At 49.3% G+C, this 26,251-nt stretch overlaps 1 protein-coding gene and 1 long non-coding RNA gene across 2 annotated transcripts in view; both read left to right on the top strand.

Annotated features, from left to right (window-relative positions):
* The window catches only part of LOC105942063 (uncharacterized), a 178,454-nt gene extending 177,795 nt beyond the window's left edge, over window positions 1-659 (top strand). The window contains exon 4 of the long non-coding RNA XR_009244918.1: window positions 613-659. This is a non-coding gene — a long non-coding RNA (uncharacterized LOC105942063). The remainder of the gene's footprint in view (window positions 1-612) is intronic.
* A 2,936-nt stretch (window positions 660-3,595) lies between these two features.
* On the top strand, window positions 3,596-8,275 carry S100A11 (S100 calcium binding protein A11). Its single transcript, XM_004588914.3, has 3 exons — window positions 3,596-3,727; window positions 6,487-6,655; window positions 7,987-8,275. Exons 2-3 carry the CDS (start codon window positions 6,509-6,511, stop codon window positions 8,137-8,139), a joined length of 300 nt encoding a protein of 99 aa, XP_004588971.1. The 5' UTR covers window positions 3,596-3,727; window positions 6,487-6,508; the 3' UTR covers window positions 8,140-8,275.
* The last annotated feature ends 17,976 nt before the right edge of the window (window positions 8,276-26,251 follow it).

Here is a 26,251-nt window from a genome sequence, read left to right as displayed (position 1 = left end):
ACGCCGCCGGGCCCTCCGGTTCATCTTTTCACGTCACGTCGTGAAATGTGCACTGCTAGCCCATCCTCTGGACTGACCACCTTGAGTGCAGTACACTTTAATCAGCCGTGAGGCAGGGAATAGGGTCAAACGATGCAAAGCTTGGCCAAATGGGCTGCCCCTCACATAGGGGCTGTGAGTGAGGTGTTTTCCTGTCAGGAGCCATGTACTATAGCCACACTGAAGCCATTTTGAATATAGACCTATGGGCAGGTGGAAAACCCCCAGTTGGCTAGATGCTTGGGAAAGGGGTTTTGAAACTAATCACAGGCTTATTTTCAATTGTTTCTAGCAACTATTTCAGAATGTGATTTATGCCGTACCTGCCGACATCTTGTTACTGATTACCTATGCTATTGTTGATATGTTGATTACTATTGTTGATATGGTGGCTGCTCAAGAACAATCGGTCTTGAGACCATGGCCTGCATCCCAGTTTCTCCTTCCCTGCCTGAGCCTTAGTTACTGCAGAATATAAAAACCCTCAGTTGAAATCAATAAACTGACAGCTTGATCAGACCTACTGTCTTGCTGTCCATTCTTTGTGTCTCTTGTCCCTTCATTCTCTCCTAGGTTGGTTGCGACCCCCGTTGACTGTCCTGCTGGACGGGACATTTTCCCCTAAGAGTGACTACAGAGAGGCCAGAGTTGTGGCGCAGAGGGCCACCGCCACCTGCAACACCAGTGATCGGTGTGTGGCCACCCTTCAAGTCCTGGAAGCAACACTTCCAATCTGTCTTTGTGATAGTGAACCTGGGAAAGCAATGGAAACACTCACATAGGAGACCTCAGTGGAGTCCCAGCCTTCATCCCGGCCCTGCCTGACCACTGTGGTCACCTGCAGAATAAATCAGCTCACTCTCCCACTCTTATTCTCTCCCACCCTCTCTTTGTAGCTCTGCCTTTCCAATAAATAAATAAATAAATCTTCTTTTAAAAATAAAAGGGATTATAGAAGCCCTATAATTGAGTTACAAAGTGATTTAGACTGGTGATTATTTAATAACTTTTTGATCATAGGTTTTTCTGAGAGTCAGATGAAAGCCAGGGTCCCTTTACCAGAAACAATTCTCTTGTACAGAAAAACAACATCAGGGTATTGAAGAATCCCGGCAGCCATCCATGGAGTATCCCACTACTACCACAGGTCTGAAGTCAGAGGCAACCCTATCTTGCAGTCATGTTTGTATCTACAGGACTTAGCTCCAGGCTTGGCACACAGTAAAGCCCCCTAAATATTTGTTGAATGAATAACTTGAAAAGTTCACTAAGATTAAATAAGTTATTCAGGGGCCAGCGTGGTCGTACAAGGAGTTAAGCCAACACCTACAAATTCAGAATCCTTATGAGAGAACTGGTTCAAGTTCCAGCAACTCCACTTCTGATCCAGCTTCCTGCCAACGTGCCTGGGAGGCAGCAGGTGATTGCCCAATTACCCAGGCCTCAGTCACCCACCTGGGAGATCAGGGTGGAGTTCCTGCCTCCTGGCTTCAGCCTGGCCCAGCACTGGCCACTGTGGCCATTTGAGGAGTGAGTGAATCAATGGATATAAGACAATGGTTATTTATCTCTGTCAGTCTGCCTTTAAAACAAATAAAATGGACTTAAAAAATAAAGAAGTTATTTGGAGCCATAGAAAACTACAAAGTTTAAGTTTGAAATAAACATCATTGGGCCACCATTTTGCTTGTTTCTGTGTCAGATTTTGTTTTTAAGTAAGCAGTTGCTCAGCATTGCATGCTAGGAAAATGCTTTTTTATAAACAGTCATTAAACAGACGGGAGGGAAAGAGAGCAGTAGCCTCCTCCAGCCGCTAAGCCCGCGAAGGCAAGCACTGAAGAGATACGCTTTGCAAAAACCCAGCAGAAATGTTACAAGAGCAACGTCCCGGAGACACAAAATTACCAGGGCAAGAGAGAAAAGCCTGACTGTAAGCTCTGGAGCCCAAGGCTGTAATAGGAAGTTAGAGGGCCTAACTAAACCATAGATTACACACCAGGACGGGAGTCTGACCATGTGGGAGGAATGGGTCATATGGGAGGAATGGAGAAGTCAGGATGAGCTCACCACGCGAGGAGCACTTTCCTTATACAGCATCTGATACAGACTTTCCAGAGGGGATACACACCCCAGATCACTTCCTTCCAGGCTCTGTTTTAGAAGGCCGCCCTCCTCCCTACTGAGCCCTTCCAAAAGCCATCTCCACTCCTGCCTTCTTTCCTTCCTCCACCTCACGCCTGGTCCCTGGGAGAATAAGTTATCAGGGTTCAGTCTCAGCTGTAACAGATTCATCAAGCAGCAGTAAAATGCGGGTCTGTGGGTAGAGAGGTAGGTCAGGTGCTGGGTCAGAGCAGGTGGCAGGAGGCAGCTCACGCATTCACGCTTCACCGCCTCTATGCTACAGTGCTTTCTTTTTACCATTTAATTGCTTTTTATTTTCATAAACAAGAGGTGTTTCAAAATGCTGTAAGATGCAGCACTCGATACATACAATTTGAAGAAATCAAACACAGAACTTGGTAGTTACCCAGTTCTATGCACCAAACACAAACAAAAACATTAACAGGAAGAAAACAGGCTAGGCAAAAGGCATATATAATAAATTTCTTTACAAAAGACAGGCTTTTTTTTTTTTAAGGTTTCTTTATTTACTTGAAAGCCAGAATTAGGCAGGGAGAGAGATATTCCCTCTGCTAGTTGACTCTCCAAATGACAGCCACCATCAAAACTGGGTCAGATCAGAGTTCTGTGTCTCCCACAGGCTGCAGGGGCCCAAGTACCTGAGCCATCTTCTGCCGCATTCCCAGGCACATGAACAGGAAGCTGGATCAGAGGTAGAGCAGCCAGGACATGAACCAGGGCCCTAATGAGATGCCAGCACCACAGGCAAAGGATTAGCAGGCTACACAATCACACCAGCCCCTGCTCTGCAGTTTTCGAAGCCCTTTTCAAAACCATCCTTTCGTTTAACAGTGCAACAGCATTATGAACATAGAAAAGACCGTGTGATCTGGATAAGGAACTCAGAACTCGGGGGTGAGGAAATTTTGTCAAAAGCCTTGCAATGAAGGAACACAGTAAGGATTAGAACTCAAAGCTTCTAGTTCTTAACACAGCTTCTAACTCTTCAGCAAATGTCACACAGATAAGCACACTAGAAGCGCAGGGCAGTTTTTAAATTGTAATATGTATATATGTACAAGTATGTAATATATGTGTATGTATGTATATATGTATGTGGTGTATACACACACACACATATGGTCTTTTTTGAACTGTCCCCATTTTGAAGTTGGAACGAGATAACAATCCCTGAACCAGTGGCACCAAGGATCCTTGGTAACCAGCAGTGACCACTACTGCCCAACAATCTTCAGTGCAGGGAAGCTGCTGATGCACAAATAGGTCCTGCCAAAACCCAACGTGAACTCCCAGTCAGGAACGGGGGCCCATTTGGAAAGAGAAAAATCCCCGAGGGTCACCGGTGGGAGTGAGCCGGGTGGGTGTGTGCGCGCCGCGGGTACAGCGCGCAGCGGGGCGGGCCGGGCTGGGGCGGGCCGGGCGCGTGAGTCAGGCTTGAGCAACGTGGGCGGGGAGGCCACCGCCCCGGCCAGGCTGGGCACTCGGCTCCCCGTGCCGCGCTCCGCACTCGCCCGCAGCCGCCGCCAGCCCCGCGCAGCTCTGCTCGGTAAGCCCCGCTCTGGCTGCGTCTTCCTCCCAGAGGGAAAAACAAAAAAATCAGCAAACGTCCCGCCGTGCAGCCTCTGTGATTGCCGTGCGGACGTGGCACGAAGCTGAGCAGGAAGAATTTGTCTTACGGGAAGGAAGGGAGGAAGATCACTCCCCCCGCCCCGCGAAAGTCACCTGCTGGAGACGGTCGGGGGTGGCCGGGGGTGGCCGGGGGTGGCCGGGGGTGGCCGGGACGGTCGGGTAGGGAACCGGGAGGGCCCTGGGCCATCGAAGGGCGGAGGTGTCCGGGCCGAGGGCCCGGGAGCGAAGTTGAAGATCCGGGTTGAAGTTTGGAAGGCGTCGCTGGTTTTGTTGTGCAGAACGGGATCTTTCCGGACGCGCTGACCGGAGTTTCCCCAAGCAACGGGCTAGCGGCCGGGACGCTGAGGCTGACGCCTGGGAAGCGCAGCCGTGCGCTCTCCTCCTCGGGTGGCCGCCCTCCGGGCGCGCGCTCGGCCGCCTGTCCTGCGCACTCTCTCCATTCCCCGCGCGCCGTCCCTTCGCGTCCCGCGGCCACTCCCATCCAGGGCAGGGGTCCGCGGGCGAGGGGCGGCTTGTGTGGATGCAAGTGCGTGAGAGACCCGCAGAAAAACGCGTGGTGGCGAAGGGACTTGATCTGATCCCCCACCACCGGCACCGGCGTCCGAGCGCGGCAGGGAACCGGGACGTGGCCACGCCCGTCCCCTCGAGCGCAGTCCGGGCTGGCCGCCGGCCCGGTGGTCACCCAGGGCCCGAGCCAGGCTGGCCGCTGGGTCCCCCCTGCTCTTCTCCTTGCCCTGCGTCAAGGAGAACCCGAGTCGCGGGGTACCCCCGAAAAGGCGGCCCCGCCCCGGCGGGCGAGCGCCAGGAGGGAGCGCCTCGGGCCGGAAGCGAGGCCCGTCTGGGTTCTTCCTCCCTCTAGGTGGACGGCGGGCGGGGAGGCTGTGGCTGCAGTTCGTGGAAAGTGCAAATCGTGTGTGGGGGCGGGGAGGGGCGACTGCGTGCATTTCCTAAAGTGATCTGCCCCCAGATAAACTTCTTTGTTCATTCCACTGTCCACAAACCGTTTGAAGTACTCTCGGATTCATTCTCTCTCTCTCTCTCCCCCACTTCTCTCTCTCTTTCTCTCCTTTCCCTCTCCTATCTCTCCCTCCCTCCCTCTCCCTCTCCCCTGGAGCTGGGAAGCTTAGCGTGCATTTTTTAAATTCTTTCATTGTATCCGGTGGTTTTGTCCTCTGCAGTCTGAGGTGACGCCCAGGGCACAGTGGGGTGGGCAATGGGGAGGGCATGGGTTCAGCCTGGTCAGCCCCTGTGGCCTCCTGGACAAAGCCTTGCAGACTCCTGGGTCCCTTCGCCCAAGTCCCTTCCAAGTCCCCTCGAGCTCCACAGTCAGGCACGTCAGTCATTGGATACTTTCTTTGGGGAATGACTTCCCGGGAAAGCGGTGGAGACGCTTTCACTCGCTCCTCAAGTCTGAGAGCAAAAGTTTACAAGAGGGAAAATAATCTACATTACAATGGAGATGGTTGTTAACGAAACCCCTCGGAGCAGAGCAGAAAGGCGCTCTGGACCCGCTAAGGGAAGGAGGCAGAGAAGGCACCTACAGACCAGGAAGCCGGGCGGAGGGTCCGGCAGACGTCGGGGAACCGTCCTCCGGATTTGACACGCGAGACGTCAGTCCTGATAGGATCGCCTTGTGCAAACGCGGCCATTTCTCGGCTGGCCGGTCTTGCTTCTCCTGCAAGCGCTGAATATACCAACATTTCTTTCCGGAAAAAAAAAATTCCCTTTGGGAGTAAAACATTCTTGAACTGTGACTGTGGGGAAAGGCTCCACCCCTGGAAGTGCTCTGGGGCTCTGCCTGCTCCGAGAAGCACCGGGAAACAGGGCAGGGGAGCCTGGCAGGTGCAGGAGCAGCCAAGTTCCGCTGCTGTACCGCTGCGAGCTCAGAGCAATCCTCTGCACGTGCTAATGACCGGTTTCGGAAGCTCCAGGAAGTCCGTTCCTCGGGACCAAGGAAAGTCTAAACGTTAGCTGGCCCATCTCGCCATCTAAACATAAGTCATCGTTAATGCCCAGAGTGAAAGCCTCGAGGAAGGGCGGGGCCGGTTTCTCAAGAGCCTGCAGTTGCTGCTCTAATCCACCAGGGGGAGCACGACACTTCCGCCCCGGGAGGAGGGGCAGACAGCCTCACCCACTTGGAAGAATTCCTTTGTAGGTTCAGTCTGTAATGGTTTGTTTTCATTTTCTCTGAAAGGGAGATGGACAGAGATTGTCCATCTGCCCATTTGCTCCCAAATGCCTGCGACGGCCAGGAGCCAGGCGCTCCCTCCAGGTGGTCTCCCATGTGGTGTGGGTGACAGGGACCCGAGTACTTGAGCCATTCCTTGCTAAGTCCTCAGGAACCGCCTTAGCAGGGAGCTGGCGGTGCTTGGAAGGGAAAGGAGCAAGGGCCACGGTCTGCGGAAGGACACAGGGCTGAGCTGCCAGCTTGGTTTCCTAATGCTTGTCAACCCCATGCTTCACTTCTGAACATCTGCACAGAAACTTCTACTGTTCTTCCAGAAAGTGAGAGAGTCCCAGACTGCCTTCCAAAGTACTAGAATCTCCTTCATCACGAAAGCCCCTCTGCACCCTGGGAAAATAGGTGACCAGTCTGTAGATAAGGCTTGATGCGCATGAACGATACCTCTGTATTTACCTGTGCGTTCTAACACTGTCTGCCTCACTCCATTCTAGGCAACCTTCTCCAAAGGCGAAAATGTCCAACCCCACAGAGACCGAGCGCTGCATCGAGTCCCTGATTGCTGTTTTCCAGAAGTATGCTGGGAAGGACAACAACAGCCTCTCCCTCTCCAAGACAGAGTTCCTGACCTTCATGAACACGGAGCTGGCTGCCTTCACAAAGGTACCACTCCCCACCCCCACCGACCCTGGGACACAGGCTGGGAAGGGAGGCTTAGCCGCTGACCGCCCATCTCCTGCCTTCGTGTCACTCACTCCAACATAGCGGTCCAGGCCCAGGGTGAGCCCCAGGCCCAGGGTGAGCCCTGCATGACCACTGAAGAGCATTTTCCTCTTCTCTGTGAAGTAAGAAGTGTTTGACAGATCAGAGTGAGTAAGCTGTGTGACACAGGGATTGGCACAAAAAACATACATGCTCCTCCACTTGCAAAGTTACAAACCGATGAAGTTTTTGCAAAACTCAGAATGCATTTGAGGCACAATCCCCCACCCTTTCTACAGAGGAGTGTAGCCAAGCCAGCAGTTAATGTACTCCGAGCACTTATGTTCACCTGTGGTTGGGCAAAATCATGTCAGGCAAAGCCTGTTTCATAGGAGAGTGGAGTATCTTAAGTATACACACAAATGTCTTATAGACATGCTGGTATGCAAAAACACAGAACACTATATTCAAGAAGCACTGGCAACACGGTGCACCATTCAGGGTTAGTTGTTGACCCTCTTGGTTGTAACCGCATGGCTAACATGCCTTGCATCATGAGGGATTATCATACTACCTATCACCAGCTTGAAATAATTCAGACTTTGAGGTCTCTACTGAGCACACTTTGCTTTAACCTCATCATAAAGTTTTTAAAAATCCTAAGTTGGGGATTGTCTTCAACTGCACTCCCCCACACCAAGCCACCACCACCCAAAGGACCCAAAGGCTATGGGTGCCCTGTCCAGTAGAGCTCCCTGCAAGGACATTCTGTATCTATGCTGTCCAGTATGGTGGCCACCAGCTACTTGTGCCTACCCTTGAAACATGGCTAGTGCACTAATAGACTGACTTTCTTGGTTAACTGATTCCAGTTGAAACATAGTCCACCATATGTAGCCAGTGGCTATGTGTGTGTGTGTGTGTGTGTGTGTGTGTGTGTGTTTGGGGACCCAGAGGAGTAGGGCCTGTGTCCTCCTCCCCCTTGCACTCACTCTGCTTTTACATGGCTTATTTCTTGCCATTGCATACAACACTTGAAGGAAGGGCTGCTGATTTATCAAAATGGAGTCACCCAAAATGTCACAGAAAGAATCCCAAACTTGGAGCAAAAAAAACCCAGGTTCAAGTCTAGCCTGCCCATTAGGCAGTTCATTTTACCTCTGTTTCTGGAAAAAAGAAAAGACAAATAACCCTGTCCTATACTTCACACTCCTAGGAGAATAAAACATGACAGCATCTTTGAAAGCCTCCTTAGCAAACGCAGTAAAAATGTTTCTTTATCATCTTTGCAGAACCAGAAGGACCCTGGCGTCCTTGACCGCATGATGAAGAAGCTGGACCTCAACAGTGACGGAAAGCTTGATTTCCAAGAATTCCTCAACCTTATTGGTGGCTTGGCCATCGCCTGCCATGAGTCCTTTGTCAAGGCCCAGAAGCGTTTCTGAGGCCCCTGTGGCACTGGCAGAGCCACCCTGTGTGCTGTCATTCCCCCTCCCAGCCCCCCACACCCACCACTCCACACTGGCCGCTCCTGCTGGTGGTAATAAAACAATAAAATTGTATCTTTTTTTATGACACACACTCAAGTGTTGGTAAATGTGTGCCAGGGAGGGTGGAGAGTGGGAGGAATGTAAATCACATTCATGGGCACCCTTGCCAGTAAGAACGCAGTATGCGGGAACAATGACTAATGACACAATGGGAATCACCCTCAATTACTCAAGTGTGACGGAGTGGTATCACTACCACGACTCATGCCTTAAATGGCCATCCCGGCTACAGGTCCGAGCAGAGGCCCTGGGGGTTGCACTCAGCAAAGCTGACCAGGTCCTGTGTTTCTGTGCGTTCTACTGGGGGAAGAACATAAGGAAGGGAAAATGACACAGCCTGTCGGAGTGCAGCAAGGCAGGAAGGAAAGATGACAACCTCGCTTTAGAAGTCAGGAAGGACACGGCTCTGAGGATGAGAAGCTTCTGCTGAAGGTTGAAAGACAGAGGAGGGTGTGTCAGAGGAAAGAGAGACGGGCAAAGGTCACCAAGTGAGCAAGTGAGCCGGAGTCGGGGGTGTATGAGGAAGAGAAAGGGGGCTTGTGTTGTCAAGGTCTTTGTGGCCAGCTCTGGGCAACCACTTTACAACAAGCTCAGCTTCCGCTGCTGTCCACACTGGTTTCAGCTTTTTTTGTTTCTGTTTTTTGGGGGTTTTTTTTAAAGATCTTTTTATGTCTTAGGCATATTTACAGAAAGAGACGCAAAGAGAGAAAGATCTCCAACCACTGATTCACTCCCCAAATAGCTACAAAGACAACAGTTGAGCCGATCCAAAGCCAGGAGTCAGGAGCTTCCCACAAAGGTGCAGGGATCCCAGGACTTGGGTCATCCTTCTCTGCTCTCCCAGGCATTATCCAGGGAGCTGGATGGGAAGCAGAGCGGCCAGAACACCAACGGACACCGCATGGGATGGCAGTGCTTGAAGGTGAAGGATTAGCCCGTTGAGTTCTGGCTTCTGTCCCTCTGATGGAGCAATCAGGAGAGCCCAAAAAAGAGACAGCAGCAAGCAGCTGTCCCCAGGACACAGGGGCAAAGTGAGATGTCCCAAAAAAGCTCTGATTCCTGTTCCATGGATGTGAGTTGGAACTGATTGGCAGGGATTTCTCCTGAACAGAAGCCTGCTTTTGTGAACTAAGTGGGATGGATCACAGATACGACTTCTGAGGTCCCTTTTGGTTCTAACATTCCAAAATGAAGGTTAGTGTCTAGCAAGTCCCAGATTTTTCAAGTAGAATGATAGCCACCTCATGGATGAGTTCTTTAACTCATTATCAGCACAAGAGGGAAAAAATCTGTAGTCAGTGAAAGTCTCCATGTTATTCATTAGCAGGTACACCCAGTAGGAAATAAGTGTCGTTATCCCAAAAAGTACTGATCCAAGAAAAAAAAGGAAAAATACCAGATGTCCTAAGATTATACTGGTCTATTGGCCATTCTACCAAAAAAGTCACTGGTTTTAGACATCAAATCTTAGGAAATCTTTACTTATTTGGCACTCTCAAGTTTTGATAAGTAAGATCCGATCAGCATCAAGCTTCTAACTCCAGATTCAAATGAACAACACGCCATGGAACGTCTCCTGTAAGCAAGCGTTTGTCACAGAGGTATCAGGCAGAAAAGTTGGTTCAGTGAAGCTGTGAAGTATTGGAGGGGCTGTTAGGAGGACTACCCGGAAATAGTGGGCATTTGTGATTGGAGTCTGGAAAGAAGACCTAGTGTAAGCAGAGGGCAGCAGAGAGAGGAAAACCTGGGGACACGCCCACAGGTAGGAAGAGAGGACAACCAAAGGAAGAAGCTTCAGCAAAGGTGAACAGAAGGGCAAGGCTAGTGAGCCACATGGAAAACAACCACTAGGGGCCGGCATTGTTGCACAACACGCTAAGCTTACCAGTTCCAGATCCTCTGTTTATGATGTAGCTCCCTGCTAACGCTCTTGGGAAAGCAGTGGAAAATGGCCTCCACCACCCATGTGGGAGACCCAGATGGAGATCCAAGCTCCTGGCTTTGGCCTGCTCCAGCCCTGGCCATTGTGACCACTTGGGGAGTAAACTAGCAGACGGATCTCTGACTTATCCTCTCTCTTACTGCCTTTAATATACAATAAAAATTTTAAACCTCCTGTCTTTTAAACATTGATGGTCCTTGGGTCTGCCTGCCAAATCACCACCTCACTGATCATAGCATGCCCCACCCTGGAGATTTTGGCCATGGACAGCTCCACTTATCACAACCCAGTTGGAGCACCTGAGCGCCCAAGCTCCCTCCTAGACTTCTCATAAAGTAGTAGAGTGGTACATCTTTGTCTGTGGAGGCTGTGTTCCAAGCTCCCCCCATGGGTGCCTGGAGCTACCACATCCCATAAGTACAATGTTTTTCCCTATGTATCTATAGCCATGATTTAAAAAAAAAAAAACAAGTTTTAATGCATATATGGTCAATGATATGATCTCTCTTTTTAAAAATTTATTTATTTGAAAGGCAGAGTGAACAAATAAGAGAAGAAAGAAAAAGAGATCGTCCCCGTGTTGGTTCACTTCCCAAAAGTCCACAATAACCATGATTGAGTCAGGCAAAGGCCAGGAACGAGGAACTCCATCTGGTCTCCCCTTGGGTAACAGGGACCCAACCACTTGAGCCACCACCTGCTTCCTCCAGGATGCACATCAGCAGGAAACTGGATCAGATATGGAGTAACCAGGGTTCAAAGTGAGCACCCCAATACAGGAGGAGAGCATCCAAATGGCAGTTTAATTCCCTGCACCATCACACCCACTCTTGTGATAGAATTCTAATTTATAAGTTAGGCACAGTGAGAGGTTAACAACAATAGCTTAAAATTAAAATAGAACAATTAAACAGTAACAAATATTACTTAAAACTTATGAATTATTTATTTCTGGAACTTTCCATTTAAAACACTTGAGCTGTAGTGACCACAGATTCCTGAACCCATGGATAAGCCGAGACAGGAAACAGCACCTATGTGTACCTGATTGGTGTGCCCAGAACACACCAACTCTTTATCTCTCCACCCCTGGGAGCCTCACATCCAATCAAATCCCCACGTTCATTGGATTCTTCACCCTACCTCCCCTTTCCACGCCTTCACCACCTGTCTGTCATCCAGCAAGGTAACCTCTTCCTGGTGGGTCCCTCCCCTCCGGCCTTTCCCCTCCCAGTCCTGTCCTTTTCCAGCAGTCTCCTGTCTGGCGTCAGGCCCTCCTGGGGCTGCTGGTGCTCTTGAGCCCCTGAGACCAGGACAATCCAGCCGTCTTAGCTCAAGGCAGGCCAATCCCTCTCTATATTCCTGCCACACCTGACTTATTTCTCTCAATCCCGCTGGGCTTCCCTCACTTCCTGGCTAAGCATCTGAGCGCTAGAACTGTGTGGTGAAGGAAACAGCAGGTGTGGGCTGCAACTAAAAGGAGATCTCTAAGATAGAAATTTGAGGGCGTCTATGGGTTGACAAATTTTATCTGTTCAGCTGGAGAGATTAGACAATGCTTGTAGGGAGACCATCAACTTGAGATTAAGACATTTGAGATCACTGTTATTTGCCTTGTTAGGGAATCAGCCTGAATGTATTGTAAGAATCACAACTGCAGGCCTGGCACAATAGCCTAGCAGCTAAAGTCCTCGCCTTGCACGTGCCTGGATTCCACATGGGTGCTGGTTCTAATCCCAGCAGTCCTGCTTCCGATCCAGCTCCCTGCTTATGGCCTGGGAAAGCAGTCAAGGACAGCCCAAAGCCCTGAGACCCTGAACCTGCATGGGAGATCCGGAAGAGGATCCTGACCCTGACTTCATTTTGGCTCAGCTCTAGCCATTGTGGCCACTTGGGGAGTAAATCAATGGACGGAAGATCTTCCTTTCTGTCTCTCTGTATATCTGACTTTCCAATAAATAAAAATAAATCTTAAAAAAAAAATCACAACTGCATGTGCGGGCTGTCTCTCGTCCTGTAATAATTGCCCACAAGCTAAACGACCTAAAGTTTACCATCTCAACTTCCTGAGTCCAGAGTCTGGACAGGGCTTCACTGGCTTTCTCCCAAGGCGTCCACCCTGGGGCTGGGCTGCCATGGGAGGCCAGCCTGGGGAAGAACTGCCTCCAGAAACACATGGTTGTAGCAGGATTCAGTTCCTGAAGGAAGTGCCATGTTGGGACCCCAGCTTCCAGCTGTATGGCCGTCAGAGGCCACCCTCAGTTCCTGGCCACATCAGCTTTCCAAGCGGATTCATTAAGGCATGCAAGCTGTGAAGACAATGCAAGGCGGTTTCAAGAAATTCATGGACAAGGAAATTAATTCTAGTCTTGTGACTGGCCTTACACCTTGTACTTGCTTTTATAACACATAATGTAACCAAAAGCTCCATAAAGTCATAAAATATAAATATAGGCAGCTAGTTTTTGTCCTTATGAAAGCCAAACTGAATTCTTTTAAGACTTGGTTAGAAGAATTAACAAAAGATAACTTCAGCTGTTACAGCTGTAGCCGAGACAACTGGAAATAACTGGGGATAAAATAAAAGCTTCACAGAAACGCGCAAGGACCTTTCACTCACATTACCTCCCAAGCACTTTCAAGGTCTCCACTTTGGGTATACCACTGGGACCAGCATTGTGACACAGCAGATAAAACTGCCACTTGTAATGCTACATTCCATACGAGTGTCAGTTGGTGTCCCAGCTGCTCCACTTCTCATCTAGTTCCTTGCTGATGGCTTAGGAAAGTAGCAGAGGATGACCCAAGGATTTGGACCTTTGCTACCCACATGGGAAACTTGGAAGAAGCTCTTGGCTCCTGGCTTTGTACTGGCCCAGCCCTCGCCATCTTGGTCACCCAGGGAGTGAATCAATGGATTGAACATCTCTTTTCTACCCTCTCTGTAATTCTTTCAATAAACACATAAATCTTAAGAAACAAAAACCTAAAAATCATTGTGATTTAGGCCAAAAAAGATAATGCAGTAAACATTGGTAACTCTACATTTTTTAAGTTAAAGAACTCCTCAAAATATCATTTTTATGAATATCCATTTTAACCATATTTTAAATATTTCATTAAATAAGCCAATTGTAGATCTCAACTTTTGGGAAAACAAAGTTTCCAGCTTATCACTGACTTTCTTATTCCTCCTGTGCCAGTTTGGCCTGTTCTACTCCATTCTCCAACTTGGGATTCAGCAGAATTTTTTTACAATATTTTTTTTAGCAAGGTTTTTAAAATTTGCATAAGTGTAGGTTGGTCAGACTTTGCTGCAGCATCATCTAGCAAGCGCTGGGACTGGGGGACAAGCCCTGTCAAGCTAGACTGCAGAACCACCTGGAAAGTGCAAGGTCTGGGGCTGGAAATGGGCCTAGTAGAGAAAATGCGGGCACCTCTCTGATGGGCTGCAGCTCCCACGTGAGCATGAGAACCAGGGTTAGAGGCCTGTCTAGACAGGCAATAGCATTACCATGATAAAGTGTGGGCTGGATAGTGAGGTTGGTCAGTCTGAGCTAGGCTCCAATGCCCATTAATATGTATGAGAGCTGAATAGAATGTGGGACAGACCGGACCAGTATGCTGCACACATCATCATACGCAGGAACCATGACTAGGGCAGGCCTAGTGGGGGTTATTGGGGGCCTTTCTGACTGGAGTACACTTCCTGCTGGTGTGCATGAGGGCTGAGTGTGTGGTTGGCAGGGTTGGGCTGGGCCACAGCATCCATTGGTTTATGTAAGAGATGGGACTGGAGACAAAACTCACCCAGCAACTGCAACTATCAGTGTGTAGGCCGATTATGGTGATGGATGGAGTCGGACCCCACACTGGCAGCTACACACAGGAGTCAGGTCTGGGTTCATCTCAGATGAAGGTGGGATCCCCCAACTGAGCCACTGGACTCAGAACTCCAACCACAGGGAAAATCGCAGGATCTGTGATCTGACCATGGAGTGCGTGTATCAGAACTGGGCTTCCTTAGTTGCCGAAGCCGGTACAGTGGATGACATGCCCAGATGCACATGGGGCATTGGGCAATATGTGGAGGCCTCCAGAGGACATCTAATACCATAGCAGAGGATGGAGGGCAGAACAAATTGGACAACTCTCTCAGCCAAGCATTGACAGCAAGTGTTTGGGTGAATGGAGACGCTAGGCAGACTAACTCAGCCGACAGACCTTGGAAGGATTTCCTTATGCTTGAAGCAATGAAATCAACAGCATTTCAGAACTATCAAAATCATTTGAGCAGAACCCTCAGAGCAAGCTCCACATCAGGGATGATATCAGGTGTCCATGCCTCATGCCTAAGTACCGATTTTGTTAGGATGATGGGTGTGGCTTCTCCCCTTCTCCCTGCCTTCCCTCAGACACAGGATAAAGGAAAAGAAAATTGGAAACAACAGTCTCATCCACTTTCACCTATTCCTCTACCCTACCTACCCTAATCAGTGGTCCACAGGGACATGCATCTTTCTTGACTTTGTAAACATCATCAAAAATAAAATCAGGGTCTGACACGATAGCCTAGTAGCTAAATCTCTACCTTGTGCGCACCAGGATCCCATATGGGCATTGGTTAAACTCCTTGCTGCACCATTTCCCATCCAGGTTCCTGCTTGTGGCTTTGAAGGGCAGTCGAGGACAACACAAAGCCTTGGGACCCTGCATCCACATGGGAGACCTGAAAGAGGCTCCTGGCTCCTGGCTTCAGATCAGCTCAGCTATGGCCATTGCAGCAACTTGGGGAGTTAACCAGCAGAAGGAGAATCTTTCTCTGTGTCTCTCCTCCTCTCTGTAAATCTGACTTTCCAATAAAAATAAATAAATACAACTTCTTAAAAATTAAATTTTAAAAAAGAAAAAAATAAAACAAAAAAAGCAGAGTCACAGAGAGAGAGACAGAGAGAGAGAGAGAGAGATCTTCCTATCTGATGGTTCACACCCCCAAATGGCCACAATGGCCATAGCTGGCTGACCTGAAGCCAGGATCCAGGAGCTTCAACCAGGTCTCCCATGTGGTTGCAGGTGCCCAAGCACTTGGGCCATCCTCTGCTGCTTTCCCAGGCACTCTAGCAAGGAATTGAATGGGAAGTGAGCAACCAGGACATGAAACAGCACCTCTATGGGATTCGGGCTCTTGAAGTGGAAGGGTTGGCCGACTGAGCCATTGCACTGAAATCCATTAATATTTGTTTCACGTAGCTAGATGCTTTGGCATTTGGCACATATACATTTTTTATGGTGATCTCTTCTTGCTGAATGGCTCCTTTGATCATTATGTGGTGTCCTTCATCTTTTTTAATGTTTTTCACATCAAAGTCTATATCTGATATAAGAATGGCTACACTCTCACATTTTTCCTTGCCTTTTGCTTGGAATATTTTTTTCCATCCTTTTACTTTTGGTTTCCTCTGATCTTTGTTAGTGAGCTGTGTCTCCTGTAAGCAGCAGATAGATGGGTTTTGTTTTTTGATCCAGTCCTCTAATCTATGACATTTGATTAATGAGTTTAAGCCATTTACATTCAATGTTGATATGGATAAATGGCAGTTTGGTCCTGTCATTTTAGCAATGGGTTGTTCTTTGATTTAGTCTTCTGCTTGTCTTTTAGTGGGATGTTCTCCACATTTGCCTTTGGTTTGGGTAGCTGCTATTCCTTTTCTCTTTTACAAGAACATCTGTGAGTTTCATTTGTAGGGCAGGTTTAGAAGGGGTGAATTCTTGGAGTTTTTCTTTACTGTGGAAGAATTTTATTTCATTTTCAAAGACAAAGGAGAGCTTTTCAGGATATGTTATTCTGGGCTGAAATCTTTTTTCCCTTTTAGAATCCGGAATATGTCATTGTGTTCTCCTTTGGCCTGTAATGTTTCCTCTGAGAGGTTAGCTTGAGTTTGATTGGAGTTCCTCTATAGGTCACTTAATTTTTTTCATGTGCGCATTTAAGAATCTTTATGTTCAACTGAAGAGAGCCTGATTATCATGTGTTGCTGTGAAGATTGCTTTTGATCAACTCTGTTGGGAGTTCTGTGAGCCTCCTGTGTAGTGTTTTCCAATTCTTTCTCCAGATTAGGGGAGTTCTCATTTATTATCTCATTGAATGCACTTTTTTTTTTCGTAAAAAGATTTATTCCATTTTTATTACAAAGTCAGATATACTGAGAGGAGGAGAGACAGAGAGGAAGTGGAGCTGCCGGGATGAGAACCAGCGGCCATATGGGATCAAGGCGAGGACCTTAGCTACCAGGCCACGCTGCCGAGCCCTGAATACACTTTTAATACCAGCTTCTCTTTCTGCACCTTCTGGAGCTCCCATAACTGGTATGTTGGGTCTTTTAATCATATATTTTAATTCTTGGATATTTTTATTAGCTTGACCCAGCTCTGCTTCCAGCTTTTTTTCTTTCCTCCTGGTGACAGGAAATATTTTCCAATTCTGAGATTCTTTCTTCTGCTTCCTTCATTGTATTTTGGAAACTCTCCACTGTACTTTTGCTTTGTTCCACTATATTCTTAACCTCTGATATACCAGCTTTCATTTGATTCATTTTCTGTGTGACATATTCCTTAAATTCCTTGAACTCCTGAATTAGGTACTTTTCATTGTTGCACAGAAGCTTTATAATGATTTTTCAGAATTCTGTGTCCCCCATTTTCTCAATGCCTTCCTCATTTAACTCTGAGGATGGTAGAAGCTTTGGCTCCTTTACTGGAAAGTCTTCAGTAACATTCATAGTGCCTCTGTTTCTTCTTTTACCTTTTGACATTTCAATTCTGGTTGGCAGATTCTTCTCCGTAGTGCAGGTTTCCAAGATGTACTATCTACAGGTCTACAAGTCAATTTTTATGTTCAACCAGTGTCCCAGATTAGGAAGATGCCAGGTGTCCTAAGTAACTAGTTTGTCGGCGGCGCTGATCTTGTCAACACGTGCTGGCCATTAAGTTTGAGTGCCACCTGAAGTTATTGTGGGTGGAGTCTACAGAGTGCCACAACTGAACTGTTTTTTTGTTTGTTTGTTTTGTTTTGTTTTGTTTGAGGAGGAGCCTGTGCAGTGCTCTATGCTGGAAGTGATTTTGGTCCCAGCTTAGCTCTTGCGCAGCTCAGCTGTCCTCCCTTCATTCTAACAGTGCCTGGTCCCGTGAAAATGGCATCTGAATGCTATTGATTTAGCACATGCGCAGTTTGTGTACCCACACATCGGCAGGCCAAGGACTCAGGCCTGGCGACCCAATTCCCGCCAAACCTCCCACCCCTGAGGCTCAAAGGCCTGGTACTCACCATGTAGGCAGGCCAAGGACCTGGGCCAAGTGACCAGGTCCCTCACACTCAGGATACACACACCTGGCCTCCATCACCTAGGCAGGCCAAGGACCCAGGCTATGTGACCTGGGTCCCACCAGACCCCCTGCCCCTAAGGCTCAAGGGCCTGGTACCTACCACATAGATGGGCCAAGGACCTAGGTCAGGTGGTCAGGCCCCTGCCAAACTCCCCCCTGCCTTGCCCAGAGCTCACATACCTGGCACCCACCATGCAAGTGGGTCAAAGACCCAGGCCAGGCAACCTAGGCCTTGCCAGGTCCCCTACCCTGGGACTCATGGGCCCAATACCCACTGTGTAGACTGGCAAGGACCTGAGCAAGGTGACCTGCACCCTGCCACACCCCCAACACCCTGGGGCTCATGGACTTGGCCCTACCATGCAAAGATGGCCAAGGACCTAGACCAGGTGACCAGGACCCTGCCGGACACCTCACCCCCAGAGCTCACATGTCTGGCATCTCCCGAGCAGGTAGGCCAAGGACCCAAGCCAGGCAACCTGGACCCCACCAGACCCCTGCAACTGAGGTTCACAGACCTGGCACCCATCACACAGATGGGCAACAGGCTCTGGGCCAGACAACCCAGGCCCAGAGTGTGCTTTTTTTGTGTGGCTGGGGTTGTGCCTCACAGGGTTGTAAAGGGTTGATGGATAGGATTGTTGGAATCACAGGGAATTGGTAGGCTGGCGAGGATTAGAGGGAGGGGCTGCAAGGGATTGGTAGGAGGGTTTATCAAGAATGATGCCATGAGGTTATAGTAGCTCAGTGGGAACAGGGTTACAAAGTTACAGCGGATTGGCAGACAACAGTATTTAAAGCTGAAAAGCGCACTAATCTTTTTTTTTTTTTTTAAAGATTTATTAGTGGAAAGCCGGATATACAGAGAGGAGGAGAGACAGAGAGGAAGATCTTCCATCCAATGTTTCACTTCCCTAAGTGAGCCGCAACGGCCGGTACGTGCCAATCCGATGCCGGGAACCAGGAACCTCTTCCAGGTCTCCCACGTGGGTGCAGGCTCCCAAAGCCTTGGGCCGTCCTCAACTGATTTCCCAGGCCACAAGCAGGGAGCTGGATGGGAAGTGGAGCTGCCGGGATTAGAACCGGCGCCCATATGGGATCCCGGGGTGTTCAAGGCAAGGACTTTAGCCGCTAGGCTACGCCGCCGGGCCCAAGGCGCACTAATCTTAAGGAAGCCAACCTAGGGGAAGAAATATTTAAAACAGTACCAAGTCCAAAATGGTGGGGACCTTCAGGGCCGATGTGTGAGTCACTCCTCACAGGTAACACAAAGTCAGCTGAGCTAAATCAAAACAATGTTCCCCAGTACCTCATCTCTTGGCTGACAAATGAACTGAAATAGGTTTCAGAACAGCAGGTGTCATGAAACCCCAGGCAGACACAAAGTCCCCCCTTCCCAGCTCTCTCCTTGGAAACTCTCCAGCGAGAAGCCAATCACAGGAGGAAAACCCTCTAAAACAGGCTCCCCTGCCAGCATCAAACTGCTAATGAGGGACCTTCAGTACATGCCACAGGTGAGATTATACACCATTATATGTGTTGGAGAGAGAGCAGTCAAGGAGGACTTCAACATGCACAATGGTCATTTTTTAAAAAGATTTATTTATTTTTATTTGATTTTTACAGAGAGAAATGAAAAGACAGATCTCCCACCTTCTGGCCTACTCCCCAAATGGCCTCAATGGCCAGAGCTGAGATGATCCGAAGCTGGGAGCCTGGAGCTTCTTCCAGGCCACCCCTGTGAATGCAGGGACCCAAGATGGTGGGCCGCTGTTTGTTCCTTTTCCAGGAAGAGCTGGATTGGAAGTGCAGCAGCCAGGACATGAACCGGCTCCCATTTGAGAGCTTGCAGAGAGGTGATTAGCATGCTACACCACTGTGCTGGTTCCCATGATAGTCTATTTTACATATCAACTTAACTGGATTAAAGAATACCAAATGACCTGGAAAATCGTTATTTGGGGTCTGCATAGGTATTTCTAAACAAGATTAGTGTGTGGGTCTGAGAGACTAGGTGGGAAGACCCAGCCTTGTCATGGGTGAGCTCCACCAATTGGCTAAGGGTCTGGAGAGAATCGATGCAGGAGGTGAAGTGGTCTCTTGTTCAGAAGTTGCGACAAGTTTCACTCACTCAACTCCTGTCTTGGATGTCAGAACTCCCAGCTTGCTGGCTATAGGACTCCAGGACTCACCAGTAGCCGCCTTGCTGGCACTCAGACTTTTGATCTTGCACTGAGACTTAGACCTGCAGCATCCCTGGTTCTCAGGTCCCTGGACTTGGGACCAAGCTACACACACCAGCATCCCAGGTCTCCATCCTACAACCCCCTGGTATGGGACTTCTCACCTCTGACACACATTCATGCTAGAAATGCATGAATCCATTTCCCTAATGAATCCTGATTAATACACAGTGAGTATGCTTAAAATGTTCAAATAAAGCAAAATATCAGATGCAAAAAAGAAGAGGACGTGTGAAGAAACCTCCTCGTGCCAGATCTTCTATAAAAGATCCTAAAGCTGATTATTCACTACCAATCCAACCCAGCTCCACTGTTAGGGAAGAGCCCCTCCCACTCTCACTCCCCCACACCCCCTCTCCCCTTTACCCCAGAAAGACCTCAGTGACTCACCACCCACCCACCTCACAATGGCCCTGCTGTACTGCCCAGCCACCTGGTGAGAGATGGGCTGGGAATGCAAGCTGAGATAGTCGACCGACCACACCCAGCACAGCAACTGTGATAATTCCTGCTTTGTTTCCTGCTCTCGCTGATCCCTTAAATCTCCCCCAGTCACCTCTGAAAGCATTCCTGGACAACTGCAGTCAGTAAAGCAGTCCAGGAGGGAGGCGAGTCTGGACCGGCTGGGCCCTGGGTTATGGGTGAGTCCAGCAGTCTGCGAGAATGAGCAGGAGGAAGCGAGGGTAACGCGGGTTCCCTCGGCCCCACCTCACGGGGCTGAGGAGGCAAGCAAGGCTGGAGAAATGCTTCTGTCCTCCAGATTCACAGGTCACCCTTCCAATAATTCAGTGCCAGCGCTAAACTCGATCTGTAGAAATGCCAGGGCAGTGCAAAACAAAATCCACTCAGGGGTGCCCCAAGCCTGGGCTAGAGACAGACAAACTTTGAGCAGAGAAAGGAGCATAGATGTGACAATGGGGAGAGGTGAAAATGACTGTCAAGGACTCTGCAGCGATGACTGCTTCCTAGGTGCTAGCTCACCCCCGTCCGTCCTCCTCACCCTCGTCCGTCCTCCTCACCCCCGTCAGTCCTCCTCACCCCCGTCCATCCTCCTCACCCCTCAGTCCTCCTCACCCCCATCCGTCCTCCTCACCCCTCAGTCCTCCTCACCCCTCAGTCCTCCTCACCCCTCAGTCCTCCTCATCCCCCATCTATCCTCCTCACCCCTCAGTCCTCCTCACCCCCGTCAGTCCTCCTCACCCCTCAGTCCACCTCACCCCGTCTGTCCTCCTCACCCCCGACAGTCCTCCTCACCCCTCAGTCCTCCTCACCCCCGTCCGTCCTCCTCACCCCCGACAGTCCTCCTCACCCCCCTCAGTCCTCCTCACCCCCCCGTCCGTCCTCCTCACCCCTCAGTCCTCCTCACCCCCCTCAGTCCTCCTCACCCCCCTCAGTCCTCCTCACCCCTCAGTCCTCCTCACTCCCCTCAGTCCTCCTCACCCCTCAGTCCTCCTCACCCCTCAGTCCTCCTCACCCCCCTCAGTCCTCCTCACCCCTCAGTCCTCCTCACCCCCCTCAGTCCTCCTCACCCCCCTCAGTCCTCCTCACCCCTCAGTCCTCCTCACCCCCCGTCAGTCCTCCTCACCCCTCAGTCCTCCTCACCCCTCAGTCCTCCTCACCCCCTCAGTCCTCCTCACCCCCCTCAGTCCTCCTCACCCCCCTCAGTCCTCCTCACCCCTCAGTCCTCCTCACCCCCCGTCAGTCCTCCTCACCCCTCAGTCCTCCTCACCCCTCAGTCCTCCTCACCCCCTCAGTCCTCCTCACCCCCCTCAGTCCTCCTCACCCCCCTCAGTCCTCCTCACCCCTCAGTCCTCCTCACCCCCCTCAGTCCTCCTCACCCCTCAGTCCTCCTCACCCCCTCAGTCCTCCTCACCCCCTCAGTCCTCCTCGCCCCTCAGTCCTCCTCACCCCTCAGTCCTCCTCACCCCTCAGTCCTCCTCACCCCCCTCAGTCCTCCTCACCCACTCTGGACCAGCTGCTTCTCCCCAGTGCTGCTGTCACTCTCCTTCAAGTCAGACAAGTCCTCACTCCGTCAGCAAGTCCCGGAGCCTGATGCGCTTGATGTGCAGAGCTGGTGGACACTGCTCATGACCCCGAGTCCCCTGATATCATCTCCTTCCATACCACATGGTCTTCTTCCTCCCATCCTTGAAGTCCTGGGTTCTGGCCCCAGGTTTGACACACATTACTCCTCAGCTGGGGAATCCAGAGACCACCACCTGCCCTGACTTCCTTGTTTTAAGACTCAAGGAAATAGAACACGGCTGGGAAGGGAAATCTAGACACTAATCAATGTTTTTATCTCCTGTCCATTTTTCCTTTTTATCATAGAAAATTTCTGTGAAAATAGACTAGGATAGTCCAGCTTATACATATGTCTTGCACAATCTATACATTATCCATTGCCACCTCAAACCTGAGTTGTTTCTAATTCCAGAAAATACATCATTTCATTCATTTCAAATGTATCTTTAAATTATAAAGACTCTTATTTTTACAACAAAATCATGTTATTCAAACCTGGAAAGGTGATGAAATTCTTTGTTAGTTTTCAAATTTTTCCTGTCTCATCAGTGTACTGTCATTTTTAATAATTTGCTTAATTCAGTGCAAACTCGCTGTATTGCAACTGATGGATGGGTATCTTACATTTATCTTTTTTAAAATGTTTAGTTATGGGCCCAGCACGGTAGCTAGTGGCTAAAGTCCTCGCCTTAAACATGCCAGGATCCCATATGGATGCCTGTTCTAATCCCGGCAGCCCCATTTCCCATTCCAGCTCCCTGCTTGTGGCCTGGGAAAGCAGTCGAGGACGGCCCAAAGCCTTGGGATCCTGAACCCATGTGGGAGACCCAGAAGAACTCCTGGCTCCTGGCTTCGGATCAGTGCAGCACCAGCCACTGCGGTCACTTGGGGAGTGACTCATCAGACAGAAGATCTTCCTCTGTGTCTCTCTCCTATATAAATATATATATGGCTTTGCAATACAAATTAAATAAATCTTTAAAAAATAAATAAATAAATTTTTAAAAAGAGTGTTTAATTATCTATTCTTAATTTATTTGAAAGACAGAAAGAGAGGAGAGAGAACTTCCATCCACGGGTTCACTCTCTGAAAGCCTACGATAGTCAGGGCTGAGCAAGACCAAAGGCAAGAGCCCAGAATTCCACCTGGGTGGCAATGATCACCCACTGCCCCCCAGGACGTCCGTTAGCAGGAAGCCGCATCTGAGGCACAGCAGCCATTCTGATATGGACCGGACGCAGCCACGGATGTCCCACATAGTAACTTGAGCAGCTGTGCCAAATACACGCCCCTTACATCTTTCGCAGTTTGCTTCTCTCTCTAGAGGTCTCTTTCCCTCTTCCTCCTTGCCCCTTGCATTTTGTTCATTGAAAAAGAAACACCTTCATGGATCTTGTAGCATTCTTCCTAGTCTGAGCTTGCCAGTTACATCCCAGTGTTCATGTTTAGCATGCTGCCCCTTGTCTTCCACCTTCTCAAAACTGAAGTTGAATCGGAAGTGATATCAGATTCAGGGTTGAGTTTCTGGTAAGATTGCTCCAGACCCATGCCTCATCAGAGCACCTGTAACAGCCACTTTCTTCTCCTGTTTAGCAGCCATCAAGGCTCAGGGGCTAGTTCACTAGAGCTTGTAAGATCAAAGTAACTTTGTTCTGTTTTCCTTATTTAGTGAACAATTATTTCACAAAGAGAAACTTCTCATTGGTGATTTGTCCAGCCTAAAGGACAGTTTTATATTGGAAGAGCAGGGTAAATACTTGTTTCTTTCCTCTTATTTGCCGGTATTCAGAATAACAAATAATCCTCTATTACCCACTGAAATTAATCAAGGAGAACAGATTAAATGTTCATTGTTGACACTGCTGTATACAATTATTACGAACACGTGGATTTAAGTATATGCGATATGTTTTTGTTATTTTCCTTACCGATGCGTACACTGAGGTCCTACATCCCTTTAACCCCGGTCATCTTTGCTTTCTGATCTGGTGAGACACTGCTGACTCCTCCTATACCGGACCTCTAGGCATCCCTGCTTCCTTGGCAGCCTCACATTGGTTTCTGCTCCCTTGGAGTTCCCTTCTCCCTGTGCCTTAACCGGCTTCTTCCCCAAACTCTGACCTTACCATCTTGGGGAAGACCATCACCATCAGTGAAAGTCCAGTCAGGGGCCCAACTTGATGATTCAATGGCTAAATCCTCATTTTGCAAGCACCAGGATCCCAGTTTGTGTCTCAGCTGCTCAGTTTCCCACCCAGCTCCCTGTTTTTGCCTGGGAAAACACTATAGGGCAGTCCAAAGCCTTGGGACCCTGCACCTGCCTGGGAGACCTAGAGAAAGCTCCTGATTCCTGGCTTTGGATCTACTCAGCTTTAATCATTGCAGCCATCTGGGGAGTGAAACAGTGGATGGGAGATCTTTCTGCCTCTCCTTCTTTCTGTAAATATGCTATGCCTTTCCAATAAAAAATTAATAAATCTTTAAAAAAAAAGTCTAGTCACTCCTATCTTCGACTATACACCACTTCAGGCTGATCTACCTCCTCATTCAACCTTGTTTGCAAGACCTGCCCCTCCCGTTGTGCCTTTGCTGCAGCTTCCTTCACACAGAACTCCACTTGTCACAAAGCAACATTGACATATGGTCTTCCATGTCCTCCGTGCTGGGCCATTGTTGGGATTTAATAGGATGACAATAGCTCATAACATATTAGGTACTTACTATTGCGCCCTAAACTCTCCAAGAGCTTCAAACGCATGATCTCTTTAATTCTTTTTACAATCCTATCACTAACCCAGTTACTGACATCCGTCTTATAAATGAGGAAACTGAAGCATTGAGAGACTCAGAACTTTTCCCAGGTGCCACAGCACACATCACAGCCAAGGCCACTAGAAGGCTGAGAGACAGAGGACTGGATATTGATGCATGTGAATTCTAGGTTATAGGCAAAAATGACAGGTACAGCGAAGCCACAGAAGACAGAATCAGCGCTGCCCATGGAGTAGGGTGATAGCCCTGTGATGCTGAGGTGGGGGATGCAGTGAAGGTGGGAGAGAGAGGTGAGCTGCTGCAGGCTTGACCTGCAATGGTACAGGGAGAGCAGAGATCAGAGCAAACCCTGAGAGAATCTACAGGCCACCCCTGCTGAGCTGTGGACCAAGGAGAAAGGAGCCCGCACCATGAACCAATGCTGGGAGGAGGCACTGGTTCAGGAAGGAAGGTGCTAAATGAGTTACTCGGCTGCTGGTAGGTTTTCAAGAGGAGAACAAATTGCCTTGTGATTCAACTGTCTGCCCCTCCTCTGGCTCTCCAACTCTGTCTTCCATCTCTGCCTACCTATACCTGCTATTTCCCCAGACGTTCCCTGCCCTTTTTCTCTCAGCTTCTTCATACATGTTACTCTGTACCCACCCCCATGCCATTGCCCTCATCCAGGCACCTGTCCCACTGCCCTACTGATGCTTGTAGAATCTGATCCAGTCTGCAACACTCACTTCAAATCCTGCATTCCCCCATGAGGTTGGGTCCTAACCATGAGGGGGCTTGGAGTTCTGAATTCCTGCCAGGCTTATTACCTACCTCCGTGCCACACTGGCCATACATGCTACCTCACATTGGAGCTTTTTCTTTCCTTTTATTTTTTTTCCAAACATCCTTGGCATTCCGGTGATCCTCTCATGCAGCTGTCATGGTTGTTACTCTAACCACAGAAAGGCAGAGTGGGGTGTGGCAGGAGGGGAAGGTCTCAGACTAAGGTTATGGGGTTCCAATAGGGCTGGACCTGCTCGTACCCTCAGGAAGGAGGTTATTTAACCTCTATGAATGTTCTTTCTGCATCTGAAAGCAGTCTCTAGATCTATTTATGGCTTAGAGGCAACACACGTAAACCACAGTGACTACTAAGCAATTTAAACTGCTTCTTGGCATCAGGCCTGGGATCATCTCAGACAAAATTTCTTTGGGGATCTCCCCAATCGAATTGCCGGACTCAGAACCCCAACCATGAAGAGAAATTCAGGTTCCATGGTCTGCCATGGAGTGCAAATGTCAAAGCTGAGCCTCAGAGGCTCAGACGGAGCAGCGAACAGCATATCCAGGTGCACATGGAGGATATGGCAGTCCATTGGAACCTGCAGAGGATACCTGGTACCACAACAGAGGACAGAGGACAGAACAAATCAATCAGCTGCCCCAGCCATGTGTCAGCAGTGAAAGTCTGGGCAAACGGAGACTCTAAGGTGGACTATGTCAGCCAGCGGATTCTGCAGTGGTTGGCAAGATTGGCAGCAATTCAGAACTGCTGAATTATCAAAACCACTTGAGCAGGACCCTCAGAGCATGTCCCACATCAGGGACATGGGATGGGCGGGAGACTGGGTGGGGCTTCTCCCTTTATCTCCCCTTTTACCC

Source organism: Ochotona princeps, chromosome 2 (genome assembly GCF_030435755.1).
Source record: "Ochotona princeps isolate mOchPri1 chromosome 2, mOchPri1.hap1, whole genome shotgun sequence".
Taxonomy (NCBI): domain Eukaryota; kingdom Metazoa; phylum Chordata; class Mammalia; order Lagomorpha; family Ochotonidae; genus Ochotona; species Ochotona princeps.
This window is presented reverse-complemented; position numbering and strand designations above follow the sequence as displayed.

Bases quoted from the DNA above. Each gene is read 5' to 3' on its own strand.
- S100A11 (XM_004588914.3), top strand. From the start codon at position 6,509: ATGTCCAACCCCACAGAGACCGAGCGCTGCATCGAGTCCCTGATTGCT. The intron at 6,656-7,986 runs GTACCACTCCCC...TCATCTTTGCAG, and splicing joins AGCTGGCTGCCTTCACAAAG to AACCAGAAGGACCCTGGCGT.